The 24,094-nt window shown below is 40.1% G+C and overlaps 2 protein-coding genes and 1 non-coding gene across 10 annotated transcripts in view; 2 read left to right on the top strand and 1 right to left on the bottom strand.

Moving 5' to 3' along the window:
* The first annotated feature begins 8,536 nt into the window (after positions 1-8,536).
* EMC4 (ER membrane protein complex subunit 4) lies at positions 8,537-14,270 on the top strand. Of its 6 annotated transcripts, none has more exons than XM_027569105.1 (5): positions 8,537-8,752; positions 9,090-9,204; positions 12,821-12,974; positions 13,280-13,440; positions 13,680-14,270. In XM_027569105.1, exons 1-5 carry the CDS (start codon positions 8,667-8,669, stop codon positions 13,713-13,715), a joined length of 552 nt encoding a protein of 183 aa, XP_027424906.1. In that variant the 5' UTR covers positions 8,537-8,666; the 3' UTR covers positions 13,716-14,270. The 6 variants fall into 6 exon arrangements, with proteins under 6 accessions (XP_027424906.1, XP_027424911.1, XP_027424910.1 ...); XM_027569109.1 differs by having other exon boundaries at positions 8,737-8,752; positions 9,090-9,212; XM_027569106.1 differs by lacking the exon at positions 8,537-8,752 and adding an exon at positions 8,759-8,989.
* Positions 13,935-24,094, bottom strand: part of SLC12A6 (solute carrier family 12 member 6) — an 85,403-nt gene continuing 75,243 nt past the window's right edge. For all 3 annotated transcript variants that reach the window (XM_027569102.2, XM_027569103.1, XM_027569104.2), the window contains 9 exons: positions 23,689-23,793; positions 23,117-23,285; positions 21,622-21,817; positions 20,866-21,035; positions 19,805-19,936; positions 18,892-18,999; positions 18,506-18,690; positions 17,985-18,118; positions 13,935-17,051 (listed from right to left, as the gene is read on the bottom strand). In XM_027569102.2, coding sequence (XP_027424903.1) covers positions 16,960-17,051; positions 17,985-18,118; positions 18,506-18,690; positions 18,892-18,999; positions 19,805-19,936; positions 20,866-21,035; positions 21,622-21,817; positions 23,117-23,285; positions 23,689-23,793 — 1,291 coding nt within the window. In that variant the 3' untranslated portion in view covers positions 13,935-16,959. The remainder of the gene's footprint in view (positions 17,052-17,984; positions 18,119-18,505; positions 18,691-18,891; positions 19,000-19,804; positions 19,937-20,865; positions 21,036-21,621; positions 21,818-23,116; positions 23,286-23,688; positions 23,794-24,094) is intronic.
* LOC113910598 lies at positions 20,153-20,255 on the top strand. The gene has a single exon (XR_003516111.1). It is a non-coding gene; the product is annotated as a U6 spliceosomal RNA (small nuclear RNA).

The raw sequence follows: 24,094 nt of genomic DNA, 5'->3' as shown, positions 1-24,094 counted from the left end.
TGTTAAGACAGCTTCTGAGGGTGCCTGGGTGGCTCAGTTGTTAAGCGTCTGCCTTTCGATCAAGTCATGATCCCAGGGTCCTGGGATCTAGCCCCAGATCAGGCTCCCTGCTCCGCGGGATGCCTGTTCTCCGTCTCCCCCCCACCCTGCTGGTGTTCCCTCTCTTGCTGTGTCTCTCTCTGTCAAATAAACAAATAAAATCTTTAAAAAAAAAAGTCTTTTTTGGATTAAACAAATATTTATTTACTGTAGTATTTCTCAGTCTTTAAAATACTAACATTAATTGTAATTCTCTAAAAGAAAGATGTATACAGTTTTGCCCAAACTTACCCAAACTCTGAATCCTTTAAAGGGGAGAAAAAAGAAATATTCTAAAGAATTACTCTAATCTGAAAAAAGCAGCAGGACTAGCATGGGTCCTGGGGGATGGGGTGTGGCTCCAGCTGTGGGTCGGGAGGAAAGGAGTGTGGAAGGGGGGATGCCTCGTGATTGGTCAGGGCTGGATGAGAGCAACAGAGCCTGAACATCTGGCAAGAGCTATAAAAGACAAATTGTAAAAAGCCATACCATTTTCTTTGCCTTCTTAAAAAATGAAAACATTGCAAGGCACCTGGGTGTCTCAGTCAGTGAAGCGTCTGACTTCAGTTCAGGTCATGATCTTGGGGTCTTGGGGTGGAACCCTGCATGGGGGTTCCGTGCTCAGTGGGGAATCTGCTTGAGATTCTCTCCCTCTGCCCCTCCACCACACTCATGCTCACTCTCCCTCTCAAATAAATAAATAAAAATCTTAAAAAAAAAAAAACCATGGCTCTTCATGAAACAGCATGTTATAAAACAGTATGCTAAGTAAGTCCAAATATAAATCATAAAAGTCTGGAAGAGTCTGAATCAAAATGTTCATGGGGGAAAATTTTTTTTTGCATGCTATGGTTTGTTATCTTTTTTTACTGAACTATATTTTCCATTTTATATAATAAATGTCCTTCTTCCATAATTAATTTGTAAAAATCACTTTATTAAAGGAACCAATCATAAGCAATTAGGAAATCGAACAAAACTTCTTGTGCAAATTTTTGAATGTTTAGAATTTAATTTGCAGCCTTGGTGATATTATTTTATTACTTGTTATTTTTTTCCCTTTAAGCTAACCCTGGTTAGCTTGATTCATTTGAATGGACCTCTTTTAGAAAGAAACTTTTTCCTACGGCTGCTATAATAAAGTATCAGAATCTGGGTGGCTTAAAACAACAGAAATATAGTCATCCTCAGTTCTGGAGGCTAAAGACCTAAATCAAGGCATTACAGGAAGACGCTCTCTCTGCTGGCTCTAGGGAGGAATCCCCTTCCTGGCCTCTTCCTAGCTTCTGGTGGCTCTGGCAGTCATCGGCTTATAGCTGCATCACTCCCATCTCGATCTCCATTATCACACGGACTTCTTCTTCCCCGTGTATCTGTGCATCTTCTTCTCTTCTTATGAGGACACCAGTCATTGGATTTAGGGTCCACAATCATCCAAAATGACCTCATCTTTCTTTTTTTTTTAAGATTTTATTTATTTATTTGAGAGAGAGAGAATGAGAGATAGAGAGCACGAGAGGGAAGAGGGTCAGAGGGAGAAGCAGACTCCCTGCTGAGCAGGGAGCCCGATGTGGGACTCGATCCCAGGACTCCAGGATCATGACCTGAGCCGAAGGCAGTCGCTTAACCAACTGAGCCACCCAGGCGCCCATGACCTCATCTTTCTAACTACATCTGCAAAGACCCGATTTCCAAATAAGGTCACATTCTGAGTTTCTATCTGGATGGATGTCAATTTTGCGGGACACTATTCAATTTACTATAGAAATAATTTAGTCCACAAACCCTTCAAAGTATAAATTAGCACATTTTGGAGGGCCTCTTTGAGCCTATCAATATTTTAACTATAACCTCTGTGGTAAGCAATCCTAATTACATGACTCTCCTAGACAACTGTGTTGACAAGGTCCCTAGGGATGTTCACAGCAACAATTTTTGTAATAGTGACAAATTGGAACAACCTAAATGTCCATCAACTGGGGACTGGTTAGCTAAATTATCATACATCCATGCCATGTATACTGTATAGCCTTTAAAGGGAGGGAAAAACTGAATGGGAAGAAATCGAGAGGGAGACAAACCATGAGAGACTCTGGACTCCAGGAACCAAACTGAGGGTTACAGAAGGGAGGGGGTAGAGGAATGGGGTAACTGGGTGATGGGTATTAAGGAGGGCACATGTGATGAGCATTGGATATTATATGCAACTAATGAATTGCTGAACACGACATCAAAAACTAATAATGTTGTTGAATCACAGATCTGTACTTCTGAAACAAATAATGCAATATGTTAAGAAAAAAAAAGAAGAAGATAGCAGGAGGGGAAGAATGAAGGGGAGTAAGTCGGAGGGGGAGAAGAACCATGAGAGACTATTGACTCTGAAAAACAAACTGAGGGTTCTAGAGGGGAGGGGTGGGGGATGGGTTAGCCTGGTGATGGGTATTCAAGAGGGCACATTCTGCGTGGAGCACTGGGTGTTGTGCACAAACAATGAATCATGGAACACTACATCAAAAACTAATGATGTAATGTATGGTGATTAACATAACAATAAAAAATAAAAAAAAACTAATAATGTACTATATGCTGGCTAATTGAACATAATAATAAAAAAAAGAAAAAGAACTGAGTGACAGATATGGAAGACATCGAAGATAAAGTAAAAAAACAAAATTAAGTGCACAGTGTTTAATGTGTTTCCATTTATACAATAAGCTCCCACAAATTAAACAACCCTACATTTATGTTTATGTTTTAAGGGATGACTTTGTCTTTCAAGTACTTACTGTTCTCCTTCGATTTTTCTGAATCGCACTTCACCCTTGTATTAGTCTGCTCAGGCTGCCATAACAAAATACTGTAGATGGGCGGCTTAGACAACAGAAATTTATTTCCTCACAGTTTTGGAGGCTGTGAAGTCTGAGATCAAGGTGTTTGGTGATTCAATTACTGATGAGAGCTCTCTTCCGGGCTTTTGGACAGCCACCTTCTCACTGTGTCCTCACATGGTGGAGTTAGATAGTGAGCTCTCTTGTGTCTCTTTTGAAGGACAGTAATCCTATTACACAAGCCCCACCTTCATGACCTCATCTAACCCTAATTACCTCCCAAGGCCCCAACTCCAAATATAATGGCATTGGGGATTAGGGCTTCAACATATAAATACTGGAGGAACACAATCAGTCCACAACAACCTTCCTTCCAAAAAATTCAGGCCATAAAGCAATGCTTATACGTGAACCAACTTAGGCTTTTAAAAATTAGCACATAGGGGGGCACTTGGGTGGCTCAGTCAGTTGGGTGTCTGACTCTTGGTTTTGGCTCAGGTCATGATCTCAGTGTCCTGAGATCGAGCCTGGCACTTGGTGTGGAGTCTGCTTGTCCTTCTCCCTCTCCCTCTGCTCCTTGAGGCCCTGCCCCACTCGCTCACACGCTCTCTCTCTCTGGAATAAATAAATAAAATCTTTTTAAAAAATAGCACATAGGAAAAAGTACCATAAAGGACCTGGATTGGTCATTCAGATACTTGATATAGAGATAGTTCAGCTCACTTCCAAGATAGCTGAAATTAATCATCAGAATGAATCCAGAGTAACCAAGCTTGAAGAAACATGCTAGGCCATCAGCAATGTATCATTATGACTCATGCTATGGTTGTCATTCTTATCCTTTAATAAGATCTGTGGGAATGGCAATCCTCCCAGTTTCCTAAGCAAGTGCTGGAGGGATGTGCTATAATGGGAACTTGTTAAAATGTGAATTGCACAACAGCTCTCCTGAAATGGAAAAAAAAAGGTAATTGCTAAGGAAGAATGGTATTACTAACTAACATTTTCTTCCAGCACTGTCTAGTTCATGTCACTGCTGACAGGGGCATTTCATGACACTGCAGAGCCGTAAACCAGAAATTTTTTAAAAAAGTAATCCACATAGAAATGATGCAGAAATTCAGCGCTAACTCGGAAGGTAGTATCTTACAAAAAAAAAAAAAAAAAGAAAGAAAGACCTAAACTTGTTTTTTCCCTGAAGGGGTTTGAAATTTCAAACAGACAAAATGGAGGGGAAAAGTTTCCTCTCGTTAAAACACTTATTAACACAGAATAAATTGCATCTTGAATAAAGTAGTGTAAGGTGGCCCTTTTCAGAAGGCAGTGATGATACTAGAGTCAAATAACACAAATAACTGGGGATTTGCAATGGAAACCCATTTTACAGAAGCTACCAAAAGTCACAGGACCTTTTAGAGCATACTGGAGGAACTGGTTGGACCGTGGAGGAGAGCAGAACTATTATAGAGACAATGTTAAATGGCATAGACCAAAATATAAGACACTATCTATAAAAGCTTCCCTCCACCCCTTTGGAGAGATCCATTCTTGCAAATCTGGTTGTTTGAATAGAAAGTTTCCTTTTTCAGGGCACCTGGCTGGCTCAGTCAGTAGAGCACATGACTCTTGATCTCCAGATGGTGAGTTTGAGCCCCACGTTGGGCGTAGAGCCTACTTAAATTTTTTAAAAAAGTAAATAAATAAAATTTCCTTTTTCAAGTTTCAATCCAAATGCAACTGCTCAGCAAACGGCATGAAGTATTAGAAATAGTCAGCTTCTTAGACCCCTAAAATGGTGGGGGGGTGAGATTCAAAAACAAAGACAAAAACTGTGTAGATGGCCGAAATATAAAAGTCAGATGAGGCAACTCACACGACCTATGGAATCATGGTGTGCCTTCTCAGTTTCTTTAATTAAAATCATATTTGCTCAAAGGCACAAAGGGAAGTTTAACATTTATTTTTACAAGTTGAGCATTTCCATTACTGTCTAATTCAAGTTTAGTCCAGTGGCAGGCATGCAAGGAGGCTGCCCCAAACTGCTGATTGTTTGCTTAGATTACTTTGTGTAAGTTCAAACCTTTTAGAGCAACAAAATGCTCTGGTCAGTGGTTCTTAGTTCTTGCTGCACAGTAGATGCCCATGTTCTACCCTAAGCAAATGAATTAGAATCTCTGGAGTGTGATCCAGGTATCATTTAGTATTTTGAAAGAGCTTCCAAGGTGATTCTCCTGTGAATCCAGGACAGAGAACAATTATGCTTTGAGGTTTGGAAACACGTCATGTTATATTACTAACATTTATACTTTTTTCTAAATCCAAAAGTGGTACCTGCACAATGCAGAGACCTAGGAAAAATATGGAATAGCACAATTTTTTTTTTAAAGATTTTATTTATTTGACAGAGAGAGAGACAGCCAGAGAAGGAACACAAGCAGGGGGAGTGGGAGAGGGAGAAGCAGGCTTCCCGCAGAGCAGGGAGCCCGATGCGGGGCTCGATCCCAGGACCCTGGGATCATGACCTGAGCCGAAGGCAGACGCTTAACGACTGAGTCACCCAGGCGCCCCAGGAAAGCACAATTAAAAAAAAATTATCTGAAATCCCATTACTCCTTTATGTGTTTATCATTTTTTCTATGAATATATATGAAAGAGTAATATGCAAAATGTTTTTAAAAATATATTTTAGAATTAGAAGGTAACTTTAGAAGTCATTTAGTAGAAGTCTCTTATTTTATAGATGAAGAAATTAAGGCCAAGAGTTCCTAACTCAAAGTGACACAGGTAGTTCATTTGGAGTCAGGATTAGAATCTAGGTTTCCCTTGATTTTTCTTGAAAAACATAATTTGTAAAAAACAAATAAACAAAAAAACAACTTGAATCCTCGAGTTTAATTTCAACTTGAAACTGTTTTTATAAAGGATCTATTATTTCTTATGATATTCTAATAATCTTAAAAAAAAAAAACAAAACAAAACCAAGCAGAGCTTTTCAAGGACTACATTCATCTTTCTCCTGAAAAATTCTAGCATGCTTGAAGAAAGTTGCCTTCATCGTATTCTATGGAACACTGACTCCATAGGAAGTTTATAGCTGTGATAAGGGAAAATAAAAGTGGGGGGAGCTTCTTATTTAGGTGAATGGGAAGCAGAATTAAAGGAGATTCTTTATTGAATCATTTCTCATGGTTTTAATGTTATACTAATCCCACTGAGAATCTCTAAGATGTGTGTACAGAAGAGCATCTGTAGTTTTTCTCAAATGTGTTTTGACCCTGGAATCCTTCTTCAGTTCAGTTCCAATTTTCACCTCAGTCTTCATGTTTTTTTTTTTTAAACTTTTTTTTATTTATTTGAGAGAGAGAGAATGAGAGATAGAGAGCACGAGAGGGAAGAGGGTCAGAGGGAGAAGCAGACTCCCTGCTGAGCAGGGAGCCCGATGCGGGACTCGATCCCGGGACTCCAGGATCATGACCTGAGCCGAAGGCAGTCGCTTAACCAACTGAGCCACCCAGGCGCCCCAGTCTTCATGTTCTTTGGAACATGTTTTAGCAACCAACACTCAGGACTCCTAGGATAAAGGAAAAAGGACCTGCACTAACCTGAGGCCAAAGCAACCTTGATTTGGGTTACAGTTGAAACATTTTTGTAGTAAGTGGGGGAGTACTTTAAAAGGGAAGGAATATATGATTTGAATGACTGACAACCTTTTCAAAAGCGTTCCCTTACAATTTATTTAAGAAGCAGAACAACAGCTTGAACATCAAAAAAACTGCATGAAAACCATTAATTTGATATAACATATAACATTCTAAAATGTATTCTCTTCTAGTTTTTACATTTTTTCATATAAATGTAATTATAGTATATTCAGTTCTGTATTATATTTACTTTCAATTAATTTACTCACATTCACTAAACGTTCAATACATTATGTTCTAGGCAGTGGAATCAAATATAATTAACATGTAGTTCCTAACATCAAGGAATTTAGGGCAGAGTGCAGTGAGAGGAGGTAGATACGTGCTCAGAGGAGGTCAACAAACACAAAGGCAATGTGGTAAGGACTGCAGATTTCACTGGGACAAAGATTGACCAATAGGGTCAAGACCCTTGTGAAGTCTGAGATCAACCTCAAAGTTTCATCAGAGACAACAGATAAAGGCAGAAAAGTAGAAAGAAGCAGGAAAGCAATCTACAATTTCCGTCTTCCTATGATCAGATAAATAAACATTTTAGAATGAACTGGAAGGGGAAAAGCCTTTTCCATTACTGCCTTATTCAAACAGTCTGCTATGAACACAAAATATCTTTCAAATCAGGAAATAAAATGGGGGTGGAAACTTCAGCGGCTCCAGATCACCATCATCTTCAAGGGTCCAAACTCCTTAATTGGCCCTTTTCAACCCTACCTCCCAACCACATTCTCACAGCACTCCTCTTCCCTCACCCCCACCCCGACCAGATCAAATAACTTGGGGTCAAAGGAATAAGGGTTTGAAAATACAGTGCCATTTTCAAAGCGCCAATTTAAAAGTATTACAAAGCTGGCGAAATGCAAATAGGTGCGATTTTGCTAGCGGGCATTTAAAATTCCTTTAAAATGTGCATAGTCTTAGATCCAGCAACTGCACTTCTAGGAATTTAACTTAAGGAAATAAGAAAAGATACACTGTTTATAACACTTTATAAAAGGGGGGAAAACGAGAAACAAATACCCAATAACACGTTATATTATTATATAGATATACAACTCAATACAAAATCCGATCACTCGTGTGCCTTTTAAAAAAAAGCATTTTATTTATTTGTTTGAGAGAGCGTGCGTGAGCGACAGAACACGAGCGGGGGATGGAGAGGGGCAGAGGGAGAGGGAGCAGCAGACTCCCCACTGAGCAGGGAGCCCAGCAGGGGGCTCCATCCCAGGGCCTGAGATCAAGACCTGTGGGGAAAGGCAGAGGCTTAACCAACTGAGCCACCCAGGCGCCCCACTAGTGTGCTTTTTAAAATAATAATAATAAAAAATCATGCATGGGTGGCGGGCACTCCATTTAACCTCACAAACCTTGAAAACAGATAAACTTCTACATATGAAGAGATGGAAGCACTAAATATTTAACGTGTCCAAAGTCACACAATTAAGTAAAGAAGCCACGATTCAAAAGGAGGCCATCTGAATCTCAAACCCATGAGCCTTCCCACGTCCACACTGCTTCCTAGTTTTGGGGCAGAATGGGCATTGAACTATTTACCTCGCAGGATTAATGTGACTTAAATAATAAACACAAAGCTCCTGGGACATGGCAGACATTCTGTACTCGGAAGCTACTAAATAACTTGCTCAAGATCACACACAAACCCGTGGTGAAACCAGGTTTAGACGGGATTTGGAATCTTGTGTTCAGGGGAGCGCGCCGGAGCTCAAGAAGGTGTCCCTGGCTTCAATTCCTGACCCAGAGTGAGTATGAACTTTCCCTCTGTCCCGCAAGCGCACCTCAGAGGTCAGGGAGCACACAACAGGAATCTTCAAAAAGGAGGAAGCTAAGTACGGTCGGGTTTTCCCTGCACCCAGGTTCTCCAGCTCCAAGTACTATCTCGTCCTCCGCTCGCAAATTTCCGGGGTGGAAGTGACGTCTATGCTACGCGCCGGAAGCGGGCTTGCAGAGTAAGACCAAAAAGTAGTGGGTGTCAGTGGGCCTGGGTCCGGGCCCCGCTTTAGAGTAAGGAGCTTCGCAGCTTTGGTAGGCGGCCGTGTCCATGACGGCACAGGGGAGCCTGGTGGCCAACCGAGGCCGGCGCTTCAAGTGGGCCATTGAGCTGAGCGGGCCTGGAGGAGGCAGCAGGTGAGGAGCCCGGGCGAAGCTCGGTAACAAGAGCCTTCACCCCAGAATTACCGCGGAGGAATAGGACCTGATCTCTGAGATACAACTCTCTGAAAACGATAGGTGGCACAAAGACGGCTCCCGGGGAGCCAGCGGCTTCTCTACGGTGGACGTTTCTAATGTTCAAAAGATGCTTATTTCATTCCTCACAATAGACAAAAGTCTGACGAACCCACGAGAGGGCTTGGTGTAATCTGGGTAGGTGTATCTGAGGATCTTTATTCCAATGATTAGAACAGGAATGTGGGATATGAAGTGTGGGGGGCTGCAGCCTTAGTTTCTTGGTTTGGTTCTTTAGGAGCCGAAGTGACCGGGGCGGTGGCCAGGGAGACTCGCTGTACCCTGTCGGTTACTTGGACAAGCAAGTGCCTGATACCAGCGTGCAAGAGACTGACCGGATCCTGGTGGAGAAGGTACAGAGGTATAGATGTCACGGTAGTTCTTAGGCCAGTCCTGACCTACACATCACCCTTCTCGCCCAAGCAGCATATGAATATCCGACTGTAGGAGTCTTGTCCCTAATATTGGTAAACTGCTTGAGATTAATTTACAGTAGTAAAAGTGCTTAATAGTTGGAAAAATAAAAGATGTTTGAACATGTAAGAAGGTAGGTTGAAAATTATCTCTTGGTGCTGGTGCCCAATGGTTGAAGTCATCCTTTTACCCTAGTTCCCTTACAACCACACAACCAATGTGTCAGGATATTCTTTTGGCTTTATCTTCAAAACAGATTTAAATTTTTGCTACTTATCACTTCTTCTTATCTTACCTGTCATTCTAGTCTGAGTGATTTCATCTCCTGCCACTTTCCCCTTTGTTCTTCATTCCACTCTAGTCAGAATGGCCTCCTTGCTGCTCCTTGAAAATAGCAGGCAGGCTTCCGTCTCGGACTTTTTGTACATGTTCTTTCCCTCTTCCTGGAATACTCTCCCCCCAGGTGCCTGTATGACTTGCTCTCTCATTTCCCTTAGGTCTCTCAGATATTACCTTCTTAGAGAAACCTACTCAGGGCACCCCCTATCCTGTTTTCCTACTTCCTGTATTTCTCCATATCATTCATATACATGATATGGTTATGACCTGTCTTTTTACTCTTGTGAGGTCCAGGAAAGCAGATTTTGTGTCCCAAGTACCTAGAACAGTAGCTGGCATTTTCTTTCCTCCTAGCCTTAATATTGTTCAGTACTAAATGATCTTTATTTCATGAAATGCAGTGATTTTTACATAAAAATGACAGCTGGTATCAGTGCTTTTCTTGATAAGTATATCTTTTTTATCTTGGTACATCAAATAGTAATATGAACAATAACATGAAAGTATTATTAAAATGGCCTGATTTTGAAGGTAGATTATTATACTTACTTTAGAACAGTTCTGTTGTATGGACGGTTTGATCTTTAAAGTCCCAGATAAATGATCTTTTCTGTAAGTGACACACCAGGGAATTGCTTACAAATATGTCCATTTATTCTTTTAACATGAATAAGCTCAAATGGATGGTGATATATTCTTCTAATATTGCTAGGTTTACTTTGTTAATATTTTGTTCAGTAGGATTTTTGCATTTAGGTTCAGGAGTGGTATTGATCTATCAACTTTACTCATAATGTCCTTGTTAGGTTTTGGTATTTATGGGGCCCCATGTAATGAATGTTCATTTTTTATTTTCTGAAAGAATTTGTATAAGATTGGCTTTTTTTTTTTCCTTAAATGTTTAGAATTTGCCAAGAGAAACCATCTGGGCTTAATTACAGATTCAGTTTCTTAAACAGTTTTATGACTAAATTTTCAATTTATTATGCTGTTAGGTATTTCTTCTAGGAATTTATCCATTTCCCCAAATTTGTAATATGGTCACTTTTTTTTTTTTTAAAGATTTTATTTATTTGAAGAGAGAGAGACAGTGAGAGCAGGAACACAAGCAGGGGGAGTGGGAGAGGGAGAAGCAGGCTTCCCGCGGAGCAGAGAGCCCGATGCGGGGCTCGATCCCAGGACCCTGGGATCATGACCTGAGCCGAAGGCAGATGCTTAACAGCTGAGCCACCCAGGCGCCCCTGTAATATGATCACTTTAAGATTTTATTTATTAGAGAGAGAGAGAGAGAGAGATGATGAGCAGGGGGAGGAGCAGAGGGAGAAGATGGCTCCCCGCTGAGCAGGGAACCTGAGGAGGGACTCGATCCCAGGACCCTGGGATCATGACCTGAGCCAAAGGCAGATGCTTATCCAACTGAGCCACCTGGGCGCCCATATGATCGTTTTAATACGCTGCAAGAACTATAGAGTTGTCCGTCTTTTATTCCCAATGTTGAGTATTTCTCTTTTTCCTTCATCAGGCTCACCAGTATTGATGTTATCAATCTTTAAAAGAAAACACCTTTAGGGCGCCTGGGTGGCTCAGTTGGTTAAAGTGACTGCCTTCTGCTCAGGTCATGATCCTGGAGTCCCAGGATTGAGTCCTGCATCAGGCTCCCCGCTCAGCGGGGAGTCTGCTTCTCCCTCGGACCCTCCCCCCCCATATGCTCTCTTTCTCTCTCTCGAATAAATAAATAAAATCTTAAAAAAAAAAAAAAAAACACCTTTAGCCTTGTTGATTTAAAGAAAAATTCATTAATTTCTTTTCTCATTTTTCCTTTTCATTTCCTTGGGATTAATCTATTTCTTTTTCTAACTTATTGAAATAGATGCTGAGAATGACATGGATGGAGCTAGAGGGTATAATGCTAAGTGAAGTACATCAGAGAAAGACGAATACCATATGATTTCACTCATATATGAAATTTAAGAAACAAATGAGCAAAGGGGGAAAAAAAAAGGGGAGGGCAAACCAAGAAACAGACTCTTAACCATTAGAGAACAAACTGATGGTTACCAGACAGGAGGTGGGTGGGGGGATGGGTGAAAGAGGTGATGGGGATTAAGGAGGGCACTTGTGATGAGCTTGTATGGAAGTGTTGAGTCATTATATTGTACCACCTGAAACTAATACTACACTGTATGTTAACTGGAATTAAAACTTAAAAAAAATTGTAAAAAAAGAAATAGATGCTTACTTTATTTTTTTTATAAGATTTTATTTATTTATTTGACAGAGAGAGAGATCACAGGTAGGCAGATAGGCAGGCAGAGGCAGAGGAAAAAGCTGGCTCCCCGCTGAGCAGGGAGCCTGATGCGGGGCTCTAACCCAGGACGCTGGGATCAGGACCTGAGCCGAAGGCAGACGCCTAACTGACTGAGCCACATAGGCGCCCCAGATGCTTTATTTTTAGTCTTCTAAATATGTATTATACATTTTTCAGTGCTCTGTGTCCCACAAGGGTAATATGTGGCATTTTTGTTATTGTTATCAGTTAACAATATTTGTTTTCCATTGTAATTTCTATTTATGGATTTAGAAGGCATGTTAATTCCAGTATGTAGGGAATTTTTAGTTTTTGTTACTGATTTCTAGCTTAATTGCATCATAAGCAAAGAACATGCTTTGTATGATTTGGGTTGAGTTGACACTTTCTTCAAGGCTCAGCAAGTGGTCAGCTTTTTTAAGTGTCCCATGTGTGTTTGAAAAGAATGTGAATTCTCCAAATGTTGGGTGCAGTGTTCTATGTGTGTCAGTTAATAATGTCATTTAGATCTTAATATTTTGATTTGTCATCTTGTTCTTTTAGTTATTGAGGTGTGCTAATCTCCCACCCTCTGGATTTACCTATTTCAATTGTAGATGGGGCAATGAGAGATGCAGAAGTACAAGAACAAAAGTAGGGAAGTCTTTTTTTCTTTAGCCAAATCATGGGGGTAAATGGTATCTGGAAAACCAGTAGGAAAAAACATGAATGGTGAGGATGCCTTATTTTTAGAAGAGCAAGCTTCCTGTGGCAACATGGAGAAGGGCAGACAGAAGTGATGGAACTGAGGAGTCAGCTCAGTCAGGAGCACAGAATTGGGAATTGTGTTCATTTGACTTTAACATCAGTGATCCAATAAATGTGGGACTGAGGATAGAGATCATAGGTTAAAATTGTGTTTGTTTTAGCGCTGCTGGGACATCGCCTTGGGTCCCCTCAAGCAGATTCCCATGAACCTCTTCATCATGTACATGGCAGGCAATACAATCTCCATCTTCCCTACTATGATGGTGTGTATGATGGCTTGGCGGCCCATTCAGGCACTTATGGCCATTTCAGCCAGTAAGTATTCTTGATACAACAACCCTTCCTTAAGTTTTAAGAATTAAAAGACAAATTTTAGTGAAACCCATGAAAATCTTTAGTACTGCTCTTGGCTAGTTGCCAGGGGGAGGGTGTACAGGGTGGTGATGGTAGAGATGGTGGCGTGGAGGAGGGAAATGGAGCTTATCATGGCTTTTTGTTCACTTTTAATGGTCCTATTTGCTATTTTACTTTGGGTGTCTTTATATTATTTTAAAATGTGGCCTGATTGATATTAAAAAAAAAAGTTGTTTTGGTTTTGACACTTTTTGTTACCCCAACAGCTTTCAAGATGCTAGAAAGTTCAAGCCAGAAGTTTCTTCAGGGTTTAGTGTATCTCATTGGAAACCTCATGGGTTTGGCATTGGCTGTTTATAAGTGCCAGTCAATGGGACTGTTGCCTACACATGCATCAGACTGGTTAGCCTTCATTGAGCCCCCTGAGGTAAGGCAAAGGAAAAGTTAAATTTTGGGCAGTTGTAACGTAAATAGCAGACCCATTTGATGGTGGGGGATTTGAGTTGGTACTAGAGCTTATTTTTAAGAAATAAGATCCCTTGGGAGTTTGGAAGTTGTTACTTTTTTAAGGGTAAAGCTAAATAGAGCCAGTGATTAAATAAAGTACTTGATTCCATAAGTTCAACACCAATTCACCAATCACCTATTTACCTTTTCTTGTTTCAGAGGATGGAGTTTAGTGGTGGAGGATTGCTTCTGTGAAGAGGAGAAAGAAGCACCTGGTGCCTATGTATTGGGATCTCATTTACAACCTTCTTTTTGTGCCCAGTGGCTCCTTCTCAGCATACTAATTTCTTAACGTTATCACTCATGCTGAAAAGAACCCAAAGCTCTCTTTACTCCATGGTAAGGAGACGAATCCCAGAAAGACAATGTATGTATCACTCCAAACACACAAAGAAACTAAACCACAACCCTTGATTGAAAATAATGTAGAAAACTTTATTTATGTTTCCAGTACAGAGCAAAACAACAAATAAAACTGTAACTCTATGTAAACAAAAGAATGGTTGCTGCTAAATCAAGAACCACAGCAGCATCTCCTTTCAATAAATTAAATGGTTGAGAACAATGCTTAAAAAAAAAAAGTTGCACAAGTTTCCCTTAACTGTTTTCCTTAATGTTTCATTTCTATTTAACACAAGCTGGAACATAAAAATTCTGTTGGAGACACTGTGGAAGATGTGAGAAACTAATGCTGGATTCAGATTATACATGATGAAAAGAAAAATAAACCAGACAAAAAGAGCACATAAATATGCTTACAGTGTTGTAATTGCTACTTTAACATCTACAATAATGGATTTTTAACACATTTAGGGGGAGTGAGGACTGGCGGGCTAGTTGGGGCCACAGGAATCTGAGGCAAAGGAAAATACACGGTAATGATCTTTCCCCTGCCAAGAGGAACCAGGCACCTGTGGAGCAGATGCTGCAATTCAAACCTCAGCTTTTAAGATAGCTTTACAAGGCAGAAGGCCAGCGACTGGAGAATGTATATTGTCATAACCTGCCCTGGTAAATCTTAGCTAAGACTTAAAAGCTGGATCTTATTCAGAAGGCAGGAAGAGGTCTTTCCTTTCTCTTCCTTCTTGAAACACAAAAGCCCTTCTCCTAAGGTGCATTCTCTCTTACCAAGTTTTCAGTATTGCTTTATTTGCAGTGATTAGAAGAGACAAGACACTTCACAGACGAACAACATAAGCAACACATGGACGTGAAATGCTCTAGACAGAGAGGAGTTTAAATCTGGCCTAATAACCATTTTCCCATGTAAGTGATTTTATGTTTTAGGGGCTGAAGTAGTGGCTGTATTAATAGCCACGAACTCCCTTATCCCTTTAAAAGATTCTTAGAGCTCCAACCACAAACAGCTCTTCTAAAACCTTGTTTTCTGCCCATATTTTTTTCTCTGTGGAAAAAAAAAAAAATCTATATATATGTATCAACCACTTTGGCCAGAGGATGTGTGTAAATGTAGAGGAATTCCTGGGCAGGCTGACCTTTAAAGAATGGGGGCTTCAATATCTTGGGTCCTAGAGAACCTGTTCCACTACTGTGGACTCAACTAAACAACAGAATATTACAGTGGAAATTGTGAACAATGCTTCTACCCTGGGCAGGAAGGAGCAGGAAAAAAGACTTAAAGATTGTGTTTTGCTTTGCTACCCTGACTGGGTCTTGAGGTTGAAAAAAGCAAAGGGAACAAAATACTCAAATTCTTAAGCCATACTGAAGGGTTTTCTCTGTCCGTAAGAGTCAAATGAATAATCTGCTGGGACCTAGGTTTGCTTGCTCCATATCCTATTGGGTGATCAAAGAAGAGTGGCACTATTTATCATTAATAAAGTGATTCAAAAGCAGTCATGAATACAGGCAAAATAGTTTTTCTAAATACTTATAAAAGAAAGGACCATTTCACATATTTGTGAAATTAACACTCAAGGTAGTTTCCCTGTGCTTGAAAGCTAGGTGTTTTATGACCAGTAAATTAAAATGACCAGTAAATGTTTTATGACCAGCAAATAAAAAGCTAAGCTTGTACAAGTACTTCCTTGACACATTGAGAGCTTTCTGAAAACAACTGGAATAGCAGAAGACTGTTGGCTTGGATAATCTTGGTTTAGAGCCAAGTTCCTGCGGTCACAATGAAGAATAAAATTGATAAAAACGCTCATACTCCGGGCATTTAGGTGAGTTGAGTGCCTCAAGTCTTGGCTATGGCTTTGGAAATGAGTGCACAGGTTTCTTAGTGAAAAATAAGTTTCTTGAATCAGGTCAATGCCAATCGTATGCCACTTTAGTGAAGCAGGTAGGGAGAGTAGCAGCAACTCAATCTTTGGCACTATGGAAGGAGTATGGCTCTAGAACTTCGAATTCCATTGCTGGATTCCCCCTTTAAAAGATAGTTCAAAGCTTTTAGGGAAGGATTTTAGCCAGTCTTCCTAGTTTATTCCTATGATTTTGGACCTGTGCCTACTAACCCGGAGGGCATAAAAGAAAGGAGAGGCGAAACTACTGGTCAATGTGCATCATCATCTAGATTTCTTGGATAACAGCTTGCTTGTTTTGACCATGTCACACATGGTAACCACAGATGGTTTCAGTAGATCTTAATTTGGAGTTACCCTAATTTGGCCATTTGAAAACCTGAAAGAAATTTTTACTCCACCTTTAAAAAAACAATTTCCAGGATAAAACAATGCGTGTATTACAATCTTAACCACAGACTGGGTTTTGAGAACCAGTAGACATATAAACTGACACAGTACGTGTACTTGAACCTGGTATTTTGGGGGAATCTTGTGTTGGAGGAAGAAGTAGAGGCTATAGCCATGTTTCAGTTTTTGTATAGTACCCTAATATAAAATGGAGTCCTGGAGAGCAATGGAAACATTAAAGAAAATTAGCTAAAAAAGATTTTCACCTTGGTTTGCCACAGGTTATCTCCACAAAGATGTTAGGTCTCCACATACTTGGCCACGAATTCTTTAGTATGATGAAGCTGTGTCTCTGGCTGTTACCCCCATGGTGTCATCATTGGACCATGACTTCTGAGACTCCCCTTTAATGTTGGACATGTACTTGCTTTTTGTCTTCTTGAATTTCTAGCATCCCTTTTGCCAACTCATTTTAATGGTTTAGCCTGTTAATTCTAATTTGCCTTCAACTAGTACAGACATGGCTTTTAGGACTTGACCAGTGTTCTGATGTTGAGGAAATATCTGCTTCTTCTGTAAGGACAGCAGATCATATGATAGCAAAGAGCAGGACTACGTGTGCTTTTTTGCACAAGTACTCGAGGCTCAGCTTGTCAAGAGTTCAGTGTGATGTGTACAGAACCCAGGCCTCTACTTGATGGGAGTAGTAGTAAAGAGCTGGCACTTCCATGGAGAATGGAAGCCTTTTAGGAAAGGTGAGGCCAAGCAGAGTCTTCAGGAGTAGATTATGAATAAATGGTGATCACTTCACTGCCACCACCCCGGACAAGCAGGACTCGCTCTAGTCCCTCGGTGAGCACTTCTAGGAACTCCATGTCTTCCGAATTTGTCAAGGAGACAAACGGGGAGAAGAACACACTTTATAACCTGACGTGATAATCGGGGTTTATCTGACTGCAAAGCTGCAAAATGAACATGCTTGTCTTCATTATTATATATACTCAGAGTTGGAGACGTCTGAACTCTGGATTGAATTTAACCCTGTGAAATAATCCAGGGATCTAATTCCTTTGTATATGTAATACAAGACCTTCATTTGTTAGATTTTTTTCTAAATGTAACTTTACAAATGGGGGAAACTCACAAGTAATGTGTTTGTACCACAGCAAAATAAGCCAAAAAAGAAGAAAAGGCCACAACAGGGCAGCTTTGTAAGACTGCTCAAGAGAACCCAAGTAATTTCTAAGTGAAGCTGCTCAAATCAGATTTTTCTGCCAGTTTTTTTTTTTCTTAATCTCTTTTCCTTAATGGTACTGATGGGAATGGGACAGTCTATACCACTGCATTCTTGAAGGGGTCCCATTAAAAAAATCCTGTGATCAGGGTATGAGGAAAAACCCTTATCTCTTTTTTCCCTCTCAGAGATTTCACTTAAACTGCTTCTCCCCTAACTACATCCACAAGAAAGACGCTTTGCAAAGTGGGAGGAGCCTGAGAAAAGGAGAAAGGATTTGGGTATTGCATCTCTAGGATTGTTTCAGAAAGGATTCTATACTGTGAATAGTAGAAGTCATGTTGCAAATGTACCACCTAAAAAGTCTCTTTAGGGTTCAGAGAGAACATATATACCCAGCTCCCCCAAAGGAGATCAAACTCACTGCTAAGAATCCTTGCGTAAGACTTTTAACAGCCTTTGCTCCTTGAGAAGCAAATATGGGCAGACTAATGACTTTTAAGGTTACCTAGTGGTCTTATCTAAGAAAGAGGCTAAGACTTTCCCTACTGGTAGCTCCACTCTTGGAAAGGATACAGTTTTCATCACCCTCAGGGTTTCGGGGTGGCCCTGGCATATTCAACAAAACCAGCTTTGCTTCGTGGGACTTGTTAACTATAACCTCATTGAGTTTCACTGCCGTATGCATCCGCCTCACATTGGAATGGTCTCTGGACGGGTGGAAGGGAGAAACAGAGGTGGTTAAAGCAAAGAGAAAGCTAGGCATACAGTCAACTTTAAAAACCTTGAGATGCAGAGCTTCTTTGCTTTGACTATGAATAATGTAGTGAACAAATGATTTCCTTATACTAATATCCTGGGTTTTCTCATTCTACGTTCGCTTGTTTTATGCCAGGAACACAGTATGGTGAGAAAGGTGGTTAGCTTATGCACAATGTTAACGGGTAGCTGATACGCACAGGCAAATAACAGAGAGACGGCTGGATTTGGGGTGAAATGAAGAACAGACCTCATCCTGTCTAACCAGGCAAAGTCACATGTGTGCCACTGACTAGGATACTGTATTATATGATAATCTTGTGAGCTGGAAAACTTACGGACGCATGTTAAGCAGGTCCTGGAATCCTTCCATCGACTTAGCCTTTTGTCCCCGGGATGCCATGTACTTGTCTTTTGTCCAAGTCATGTGCACCTTCTCCTGATAGGTTTCTGTCTCTTCATCCTCATCAGAGCCAATGCTGGTCAATCGCAGCATTGAGTTCCGGTCTTTCACCAACTGTGCCTGAGAAGGGCCCAACACAGCTATGACCTCTGTACCCAATTCCCTCTCACGCTTCAGCTTCAATTATTTTCAAATAATAATGTGGTTATAGTGAAAGAACTGATAAAGGGAGAAGGAAAGAATGTGTCATTCTATGAGAACAATATAGTATCATCCCTCTCAGGGACAGACTAGCATTCAATGAATACAGGAAGGTCTCACCTCTCTGTCCCTCTCTGTTTTGGACAGTCGCATGTGCCGGAGCATCTGGGACCTTTGCTCCATCATCAGGGTGCGCTCATAAGTATAAGCAGATATGTCACTGTCATGCTGCCGTAGATAACACAAAGAGTGGGCAATAAGCACAAAGGAGAAAGAAGGATGAACCATACACTTTCATTTCCACTCGCTAAATTAAGCCAGAGAAAGTATCGCAATATCAACCTAAGTTTCACTCCTATCTTGTTCAGTTACTGAGCTCTATAATATTATGGACTGTAGAGCAAATCTAGAAGTCCTGAGAGTCTTTTCCATAATCTAACCATTACATGTTTCCTTGAAACAAAATACAAACTCTAGTTTTTTAAATTTTTTTTAAAGATTTTACTTATTTATTTGAGAGAGAGAGAGAGAATGAGAGATAGAGAGCATGAGAGGGAAGAGGTTCAGAGGGAGAAGCAGACTCCCTGATCAGCAGGGAGCCCGATGTGGGACTCGATCCCGGGACTCCAGGATCATGACCTGAGCCGAAGGCAGTCGCTTAACCAACTGAGCCACCCAGGCGCCCTTTTTTTTTTTTTTTAATACTGCCAGGTTATTACTAAAAAAAAAGCACTATGTGTGATTTTAACATGCATATACGAACTAAAACTTAATAAAACCATATTAAGCAGACAATAATCTGGTAGAAATATAAAGGTTGTATAACAAGAAAGCAAAAATAAAAAAACAACACCAAATACACAACACATTCACATTCTACTTATCTAGATCAATATATTAGGGCTTTGTTGGAACTAAGGGATTAATCCACATTTGCAGCTGAACAATTTCCCAAACCAGAAAAACTTCTAGGAAGACAGGGTAGGAAGAGGGGGAAGGGTGGTCTGTTTGATCTCAAACTCAGCTTTCTTACCATCTCTACCACTTCCACTTCTGCCTCGATGCGTAGGTGGTAGAGGAAGGTAGCCAGGTCCTTCTTCATCTGAATACTGTTGTCTTCTAGTTGGGCTACTGTGAAGATCCGAATGCTACATTTTCGCCACACCTGAGAAAGTACCATACATACATGGAAAGTGAGATGCAAGAAGGCCAAAAAAAAAAGTTATTCCTAAAACACAAGACATTTTTTGCTTTGGACAACCTTGCTATAGTATCAGGATATTTGTTGTTCTTAGCTTCTAACTTGATATACTATTGTACGAGGGCAAAAGCTTGACTAAGAAACACATTAAAAACAGCTTTTAAGAAGTTCTTAATTTCCATGCTTCGGCAGCACATATACTAAAATTGGAATGATACAGAGAAGATTAGCATGACCCCTGCGCCAGGATGACACGCAAATTCGTGAAGCGTTCCATATTTTTAGCACTGGGTGTTATACACAAACAATGAATCATGGAACACTACATCAAAAACTAATGATGTAATGTATGGTGATTAACATAACAATAAAAAATTTAAAGAGGAAAAAAAGTTCTTAATTTCCTAAGAAGAAGAAAACTGGCAAAAGGGTATATGTATGATACATTAAGAGGGTGCTGTATTCAGATAGCATATTGATGTCCCCATGCAGACTCTAATATTTATTATTTTAAAGTTCAGTTTAACTAGTCTTACCAAAGAATGAGCACACCTATGTATAAGATACCCACACACCCAAACACAGGTTTCCAGTATTTGAGAGACTTTGGTCTTTTTTTTTTTTTTTTTAAACAGACGTATCACTTGTTAATGTTTTTCCAAGAGCTCATTTGGAACTTTATTAACTTGCTGAATTTCACTTAGAGATAGGTAGGTATCAACTAGAAAGAAAACTACTTCTCATACAGTTGAAAGGATCATGGGAAAGCTAAGAAAAATCCCCAACTCTTCTGATCCTAAGCCCCAACACTATAATCAAAGAGGAAGGATCTGTCTAGTGAACCAGGACGATATTAAGGGAGAAAGACTTTTTTCAAAAGGTATCTAAAATACCTTGTGCTGTTTAAGTAGGAATGGTAATAACATGAGCATCCCCCCATCATGCACAATCCACCACACATCAATGTTGCCCTCAGAAAACTGCTCCACATTGCTGGGAAAGAAGGAGATGTTTTTAGCCACCAGCAGGGCCAGATGGGCAGCGGTTGTCACTCGAACTGTGCCTAGGGAGGAGACAGAATCAGGATAAACAGAGGACTCCTGAGGCTTGCCTTGCTTCCCACCATGTCAGGAAAGCAAGGGTAATGCTTTTTTTTTACATTTCTTTAAGCAAGGTATTCTGTTTACATAGTGGGTTATACCTCATCAAGTAACAACAATCATTAAGAAAAATCTGAATAACTAACAGAATTAGATTCAGAACCATGATTTATATTACTAGATATATTCTGATCACTACATTTCTAAGGGGGGTTATGTGAATTCTGGAGATTTTGATGAAAGACAATCCTTCCAATTCCTGTAAGAACGTCAATGAGGCAGATCACAAATGAAAATAGGGCAATTTCAGAGATAATTCCTAGCATAATACTTGACAGAGATAAACAATTCATGAACACAATATAGAGCTCGCAGGGGTGAGGAGAACAGGATTATTACCGTTAGTAGTTATTAGGTGCCCTTATAGGACTATGCTTCAGCAACGGCACAGTCTCTACCTTAGGAGGCTATGGGGTAGGGTTAAGGCAACAGAGGTTTAACTGTAATCCCTATTTGGGCCCTCAGGATAAAATGAAAAGTGTTCTGTACCGATAAAAGTCTTCCACGCTCGAGCATCTTCACTCTGGCGCCAGCCATTAGGCCATCCCATCACCACTGTGTTGTGCTTCATGCCCCCAAGGCCACATGACTGGATGAGGTGGGAAATGCCCTCCCTCAGCTTGGCTGCCACCACCAGCTGGCAGAACCCCTTCACCTTCTCTGCCTCCATTAGATGCTTTATGGTCTGAAAAAGAGAACCTCAATGATGAATTGCTTTACCCTGAACCTTTTAATCTACTACTCATTGTCTTATAATCTCCTCCTCTTTTCCAAACTCTGCATAAGACCATATCTCCTACAGAAAAGTCCAAAAAGTAAAATTAGCCCAATGGAATTTCATTATCCTTTGCCTTTTTCACTCTCTAAGTGCTTACTACATATATGGCTGGTTGACTACATGGAATTCCTCTGCCTTTTCCTCTATTCTGCTTTCCCTTCTTTGTAACATACCAAACAAATCAAGAACAGGGATCTTCATACAACAAATATTCAATATTCTTTCTTAACTGGCCAGGCTGAGTGTGAACATGATCTACTTCCTTCCTCAATCGCCCTGATACCCTGACTCGTATTATTAGAAACTCAATCTGATGATTCAGTTTCACTTAAAAATTTTCTCAGGTATGGTTTTTTTTTTCCTGTTTCTCCTATTTCCATCTGTTTTGATATTTTAATGGTGATTATTGATGACCCTTGTCTTTGCTTTGCTATTATTTATTCAAGCCAAGTTGGAGATAATATTTCATTTACTCTCTTAGTGGAAAGATGAAGGGAATAATGGTGTGGAAAGAGGACAGGATTTTCCTGAAGGCACAGATTAAGTCAGTGATACATCAGGGGTAATAAGCAACCTTTACTGATTTCCAATCCTGTGCTTTTTATTTATTTTTACCATCATTCCAGACTGTTTCTTCAAGCATTTCTAGTTTTTAGGGTTTCAAAGTATTCCAAAATGAAATCCAGTAAAATTTTCGAAATAAAAGGGTTGGTTTTATCATTTATAATAAGTATTAGAGTGAAAACTGCTTTCTTCTTTAGGGAGAACTTATACTTGGCAAGTTAATCAGAAGTAAAGCAAAAGAACCTTGCTCATGATACCAAGGTAGACTGGCAAGGAGAAAGGAAAGTTGTTCATTGCTCCTTGTCACCAGATTGAGCAGAACCATCTCCATGGTTCAAGGGACAGATTTAGTTTACATGACTTCTCTAAGGCCTGAGTCAACGTTTAGAGTCTATTTGCAAACAGTGCTTAGCCTTGACAATCTTAAAAGTTTAGTAATGCTTTTTAAATGGAAAAAATAAATTATTATCTTCTGGTTCATCTTCTTATTTGAGAGAATATGATTGCTCAAAAGTCAGCACTAAGAAGGAAACCTCTTAGATCACTCAGGAAAGGGATTAACTTAGAAATATGACATCTTACAACTTAACATCATAAAACCAGAAGCTAAATTCCACTAAGTCAATAAGCCTTGACTCCTACCTGCTCAGCAGCTAAAGCTTCCCCGTAGTTCTCCAGGAAGTTCCCCACGATGACAGAGCCTACAATAGTGAGACCCTTTCCTGCTTTAAGTTGTGAGGCAAAGGTGAGGAGGCGAGGATGCTTGACGTGTAAGTCCTCATCTAATTTCAGCAATACAAGTAACTGAGGCCTGCAGAGAGATTGGTGGGAGGGTGGAAGGGAGAAAAAACCTTGGGTTTGGGGAAGAGAATGACAATTCTACCTTTTAATTCAGGAGATCTATATAAAACTGTAATTGGGCAGAAGGAAGAGATTAGAGGAAACGATAGGATGAGGGTGTAGTTTATTTCAATCCTCCCAGTACTACCACAAATCGATCACTCTGCAAGGAACAATAAAAATGGCTGAAGTCTAGATCAGATACCCCATGAAGAAAAGGGAATAAAGTATGAAGGATTTGGAATCATTCAAAATGGGTCCATTATACCAATTCCTTGAGCCACCTGAATTCCTTATCCTGTAATCACAGAAGAACACAGTTCTGTGTGTTAACCATGTGCCACCACACCACTAAGCTCTACTGATTTCTTTACCTCCAGTTTTTAGTGTGTGGTGGTCCTTCTTCCAGCCGGAGCAAAGCAAACCGGGCTGCACTGAGGGACAGCCCACGGATTCCATCACCCCATTCTTTCTCCGCTCTGGGAGACAAAAGAGAAAAAAGCAGAGACAGATTTCAACTATAGCAAGTACAATTTCAAAACATAAAGTTTATTTTTTCTTTATCTAAAACTAACATATGCACAAGGAAGAAAATTAAAACTCATTATTATTTATATAATGCTCTTTATTAACATAATGAACCCACAAAAAGCAGATCCACAGTGTCCTTCATCAATGGACCACACTGTACAATAAACAATTCAAAATAAAGGCTGGAAGTATCACTCACTTGTCCTTCTATGTAACTGTTCAAAAGCAATAATGTATAGAACAGCAATT

The sequence above is a fragment of the Zalophus californianus genome, chromosome 6, assembly GCF_009762305.2.
Source record: "Zalophus californianus isolate mZalCal1 chromosome 6, mZalCal1.pri.v2, whole genome shotgun sequence".
In the NCBI taxonomy this organism is placed as follows: Eukaryota; Metazoa; Chordata; class Mammalia; order Carnivora; family Otariidae; genus Zalophus; species Zalophus californianus.
This window is presented reverse-complemented; position numbering and strand designations above follow the sequence as displayed.

Coding starts and splice junctions, on each gene's coding strand:
- EMC4 (XM_027569105.1), top strand. CDS start 8,667: ATGACGGCACAGGGGAGCCTGGTGGCCAACCGAGGCCGGCGCTTCAAG. Junction 9,205..12,820: donor ACCGGATCCTGGTGGAGAAG/GTACAGAGGTAT, acceptor TGTTTGTTTTAG/CGCTGCTGGGACATCGCCTT. Junction 13,441..13,679: donor CCTTCATTGAGCCCCCTGAG/GTAAGGCAAAGG, acceptor TTCTTGTTTCAG/AGGATGGAGTTTAGTGGTGG.